Raw genomic sequence first — 6,000 nt, forward strand, 5'->3', positions numbered from 1 at the left:
TGCTCCAGTTTAGTCAGAGGTCAACTTACATAGTCAATTATGAATGAAAATAGATTGGAACAAAATACATTAACATAGCAAACAAATTTAATCAAAATTGCCAAAAGTTCTGCATTGATTCATTCTTACATCTTAAAATTCAATTTAGAATATTTTCACTTGCTTTTTCCATTTTCACCTGTGACCCTTACAGCAGGGTCACATGTGAAACTTTAGGTTCACAAAACACAATATTCGATTGGAAATTTTCAAACGTGAATTTATCTTCCAACTAGTACCAAACATACAGGATTTCAGCTGAACTCAAGCAATATCCTTCAACAGGGAACTGTAGCTTTTACATACAAATGTTTGTGAGTTCCAATAGCTCTAACAAATTCTTCTAAAGAATTAGGGGAGCTAGTGACACCAGGTAAGTCAAAAGATAAAGAGTAGACAAAAGCCAGCCTATGAGTGCTTCAGCTTAGATATTAAGTAGTCAAAATCTATTTCTATGAGCATTACATTACAGATATAAAAGATATCCACCCTATCAAGCAGCATGATACCTTAGTATCATTAAGATAACTCCAAGTTGCAATATCCAACTGTAGGAATTATTTAGATCAATGTGCTGTAAGGCTGCAGAAACTAGGAAACAAATTCTCCTTGCTCTGCCCTGATTTTGTTTTCGGGTCAGACTAGTTAAAGTATTTTCTAGGATTAGAAAAGAAGTTATGATGTTAGTGGTACGCAAAAAGTACTTCTAAGCAGACAACAACAGTCAGGTCAATTTTAGCATTAAAAGGAGTTAAGGCTGCACTATCATTAAATGATATAATTGGTCCAGTCTTATTAAATCGCTATTTAAAAACTCTGTTTCTACCTGCTGTAGAAGGCATTAAGGCAAAACCAAGCTCTCCTGTAAGTCATATAGGTACAGTACAGGTAAGATTGTTTTAAATACAGAAGCAAAAGCTTAACTTGAATGAAGCAACATCATTTGTTTATTGCACTTGAAGAAATACTATTATCAGAAGTCCACTATCAGCCGAAGATGAGCTTGTATTGGCCACTATTACAAATATGAGTATATGTGAATACTTAATGTAGTTGTAATTTTCAGAAGATAATGCATTTGAGTAACGCTGTTGACCATGATTATGGCTGTCGGCTTCCACATTTCTTCTCTGAACCTAAAAAGAAAGCAGTCCAGGCTTTTTAACCAAGCACCAGTTAATTGCTGAGAGTTGGAAAACTTGCCTGAGTAACTTTAGATGAAATACAAATATTTTATTTTCCAAATTCCTATGAGAATCTTGTATACACAATGCTTCCAACATCTTAGATTCAGGGTAATAAATGGGATACTATAAATGGGCAGAATATTCCAATTTAAACTAAGAAGCATGAATGCACTTCAAAACCATACAAGTACAAAGGATTCTCTAACAATAATCTGTCAATTTCCATTAAAATATATATACACTATATACACGCTCTATATAGACATATAGATACCTTACATCTTATATAGCACACTGCTACATATATTCTACCTCTATAGAATCTGTTCCTGTAGAAGACTTAAAGTTAGTATACTTGTACAGATGGTACCCTTAATTATCATACTGGTAGCCAAAAGACCATGAATTTCTTGGAGGAGCATCCTCTAGTAAAGGGCTCAGAGACGAAGGCAGCTAAACACTAGGAAAATGCCTTTTTGCAATACAAGTGTTCTTATATTAACGTAAAACGTTCTCACTACCAAAAAAAGGCTGACAAATGTTACAGAAATATGGTCCCAGCACTTTATTTCCTTCAAGAGGTTAACTTAGGAAGATATCTGCATTGTATTTAGTTATATAAAACTGCATGAGGAAGATACTCAATCAGGAACTTCAGCAAGAAAGAGCCACAGAACCCATTAGGCATTTTAAAGGTCTGTTTTCACATCATCCGAACATTAACTTCTGGGAATTTAGAAAGTACTTACACATTTTACCTTAAAGCAATGTTTACTATGTGCACTGAACTGGTATTTGATACAATATACCAATATAACACACAATAAAGTAACATGATATCATAATGTAACTAATTTCTAAAGCAAACCGATTACAATTAACATGAAAAGCCTAAGATTTTTCAGGGGACTTAACCTGATCAAATCAAGAGCAGTTTCAAAATACCTACCTTTCGGTTTTTTTCTTTTCTTAAAAAAAAAAAAAAAAGAAAAAAAAAATTAAGAGAATAGTTTGTGATCTAACTGCCAAATTTCAAAGTTGAAACCAGCCTCCAATGCTAACATTATGTTTCCTCAGTGGCTGTCAGAACCCTGACAGTCCATTCAGTAATTCTAAATAATCCATGAAAGGCAATTAAAAGAGATTGGAAAAGAGTCTATCACCAACAACCTCGAAATTCTCTTTACAAGGGCCATCATCTGATACTGGAGTACTGCGAGGGTCTATAAATTGAAAAAGGATGTAAAACGACACCATCATTCATTAGCCAAAAGCAAAAAGAAAAGAAAACAGCCTAAAAGAGGCCTCTTTGAAGAGGCTGGAAAGGGCTAGAATGAGAAGTCCTATACAGCCATAAACCTTCACCATCACTAGTCTGCAGTTAGGTAGCGCCTCTGATCAGAAGAGAGACTTGCAACAGCAGTCAAAACTCTCAGAAAGAGAGTATTTCTAAACACGACTTCAAAGTTAGCGAATACAAACGTATGAATTGTTGGAGCTAAGAAAGCTTTAGAGAACTAGAACAAATGGCTTCGAAGGAAATAAGCTCTTCTAGTAATTTGGCTAAGTTATTAAAAAAAACAAGCAAGACCCTTGTCCTCCTTTGGGAAGAAGGGGAATGAATCACATTTTCAATACCCTTTAAAGCCTTCTGTATGCAAAACTAGTTATCACCAGACACAGCATTTCTAATGTAAATACTTTAATCAGCGAGGCTTCATAGTACTGTCAGAATCATTTAAGAGTTGCTTTTGAGTTTTTATTTAAGTATTTGATACTTGGTCCAGAAGATGAGTTACACAACTAAACCAAATACTTCTCTATGGGAAATCAGAGAATGTAACCAATCCAACCTATTTTTTTATTAGACGTCCAAAGTATACAAAGGCTTATTTATCTGGCAATTCCATTTTATCACATATCTGCCAAAACCCTGTCACACACGGACTCCTAGGATCTTAAACAAAGGCAAATGTAGTTTTGGCAACTGTAATTGGCACTAGGGTGCTGGGGTTTTCTGTAAAAAAAAAAAACAAAAAAACAAAACAAAACAAAAACAAAACAACAAACCAGCAAACAACTCAAATCCCAAAAAAATCCTCCAAAACACCCCCCCCTCAACAAAATTAAAACCCAACCCCCGAGATTTACCTTACTTAAACACAAAGTCTTCAAACCTTGACAGTTTTTGTTCCAGTTTATAGTTTTGATTCCAAAATTTGAGAAGGTATTGAAAGGCTATTCTTGCAGTTTCTCATTCGAGGTGTATATCCAAGAAAGAACAACCTAACACACCCTTGCTTTCGAAACAGTTTCTTGCCAAGCATGCTCAGATGCAGGAACATCTAACTAACAAGTACAGTTAGTATCTGTGTGGAATCCTCCTTCTCAAACTAGATGGAAACAAAATGAATGCTGTAGTAGGAGACTTCTTTTTAAAACTGTTTGGGTTTTTTTCCAGGAATACTAGTACCTGTTAATCTTCACATGTGCTACGTTCAACAAGTTTACCGGTGTAACTGCAGGTGTAATTCTGACTACTACAACTTTTAGAATAGGGTTTAATTTTGAAAAGTTGAATTTCAACCGTTAACACATGGTCATTTTACATTCAGAAATAAATCTCGAAGTGAAAAAATCACATCCAACTGGAAAAAACTCTCCTGTTGTACACAAAGTACACTGAAATGCAAAATTTACCAATATTTGTCTTGCTCGGGCATCGTCCTTTACAGACTATCGCTAATACTTGACATGCCTACAGATAAACATGAAGTCAGAAAAGGTCTTGAGGATGGGAGGGGAAAAGCATGCGGGGGAGAAGGCGAACACTTTTAGCACTGTATCTTTCAGGCTTCCCCAGTCATCTCTACAGGACAGAGTATTATATTCATGAAAAGAGAATCAAAACTCCACTGGGAAGTTTAAAGAAAAAATTTAATACTCTGCAAATGCCGTTGGAGACAATGTTACTTTTTATAGTCACCAAGCTTTATGACATAGCAACTTCAGACATATTTCTTGGTCTTTTTAATAATAAAAAAACCCCTCTAATCTTCCACACCGACATGAGAACCTTCATCTAGACTACGTATTACACCAACATCAAAATAAACTAGATGGCCTTAAAATAGAACATTGACACAAATTTCTAGGGTGAAAAAACCCCACTTAGCATTCTGAACTAAAGGTGGCACCTTTGCTAAAATTTACAAACAGGTAACAGCACAGCACAATAAAATCTAAACCAATTTATACCAAAAATAGCACAGGTTTCATGAGTACCCAGATTTCATAGAGTCTCAAATGCAGTACTCTAAACATAGACGTTTCTTGACCGAATTAGCTCTCAGAAATACTGCAAATGCTATTCTCTCTCAGACTACTTTTTTTTTTTGAGTCTCAAGAACCTGCTCCAGAGTTTCAATTCATGCCAGTTCCCCAATTCTCTCATGCTTATCCTCCATGATGTTTTTTCCACACTAAAAACGTGGAGCATTAATGCCCTTTTAGAAACGGGAAAAGCAGCTAAAGATTTGCCTGACAGCTACAAACACTAGCAGCGTTGTATCTATGTCATTTTTGCTTGATAAATTCTAGATAAGCATCCTTAAAAACACTACTTGTACCAGTATGCTTAAAGATTTAAAGATCAAACTGCGAGCAGTTAGATCCAACACAGGAACCCAGCCACGTAAAGAAAGCCACGATAACACAACTCTTTAATTCAATTCCACGTGGAATAAGCCAGGAGAATTAAAAAAGCGATGTGAACTTGGCCCGATAAACTACGCACGAGGCACATAAGTCAATTTTACTGTTCACGGACTTTCTTCCGTACAGAAACTTAAAACAAAATGAACTTGACACCTAAGAAAATACAGTCTTTATAAAGTTAGAAGCCATACTGTACACAAAAAAAACCACCAAAACACAGGAGAAGCAGCGATTCAGACACGGGCAGGGTGGAGCAGAGGGCGGGACAATGACCTAATAGGTCTTTGCTATCTTTAGTTTTATGAGCCTCCGTGGACAAGAGGCGTCCGGATCCCAGGCTGCGCTCGCCAGCCGACACTACCGCAGCTCGGCCCCGACCCGGCCCGCCCCGCCGGGCGCCGGTGGGCGCAGCGCTCGCCGGCCTGACGAGGCTCTCCCGAAACTTGGCGCTTCCAGCGGCACCCCAAGGTGCCAGAGCTTGCCGACAGGCCCGCTTCCGACAGCGCCGGGCTCAAAGCAATCCCACAGGTCATTTTGTAGCTACGAGCAACACCCGGGCGATTGGAGCTGCCCGCTTGCCCTTCCTTACCTTGAACACTTTACCGAACGCACCATCTCCCAGCTCTCCTATAATTTCCCAGAACTCCTCAGGGTTCAAATCCCTCTTGACGTGCTCGTATTGTTTCTTCTTCTTCTCACCGCCCAGCTTGAAGATCTTGCGAAAGTTGAAGAAGGACATTTTTCCTCCCGCCGAGGGAGGCCGGCCTCCAGGCGAGCAGGCGGAGGGAGGGGGCGGGCGGCGTCTGGCGGTGCCCCCTCAGCCCGCCGTGACTACCCGGGGCGGGCGGTCCTGCCAGGCGCGATCCCCACGAGGGCCGAGGAAAGTCCTCACCCCGCCGGGGGAGCCGTCACCGCCGGGCGCCGAACGGAAACAACACCTCGAGATTCCCGCCCGGAGCCCGGCAAAGGGGCCGGGCCCTCAACGCCGGACGCAGCGGTCCTCTCCTGCGACGGGCTCAGCGGTCCCAGCCTATTCGGCCGGTCCGGTGACCATCGC

General features: G+C 39.6%; 1 protein-coding gene across 2 annotated transcripts in view; it reads right to left on the reverse strand.

Annotated features, from left to right (window-relative positions):
- The window catches only part of SLK (STE20 like kinase), a 46,384-nt gene extending 40,702 nt beyond the window's left edge, over nucleotides 1–5,682 (reverse strand). For both annotated transcript variants that reach the window (XM_086466469.1, XM_009950337.2), the window contains exon 1: nucleotides 5,533–5,682. In XM_086466469.1, the coding sequence (XP_086322595.1) occupies nucleotides 5,533–5,682 (150 nt within the window). The remainder of the gene's footprint in view (nucleotides 1–5,532) is intronic.
- Nucleotides 5,683–6,000: the final 318 nt, after the last annotated feature.

The sequence above is a fragment of the Leptosomus discolor genome, chromosome 6 (genome assembly GCF_034619465.1).
Source record: "Leptosomus discolor isolate bLepDis1 chromosome 6, bLepDis1.hap2, whole genome shotgun sequence".
Lineage (NCBI taxonomy): Eukaryota > Metazoa > Chordata > Aves > Leptosomiformes > Leptosomidae > Leptosomus > Leptosomus discolor.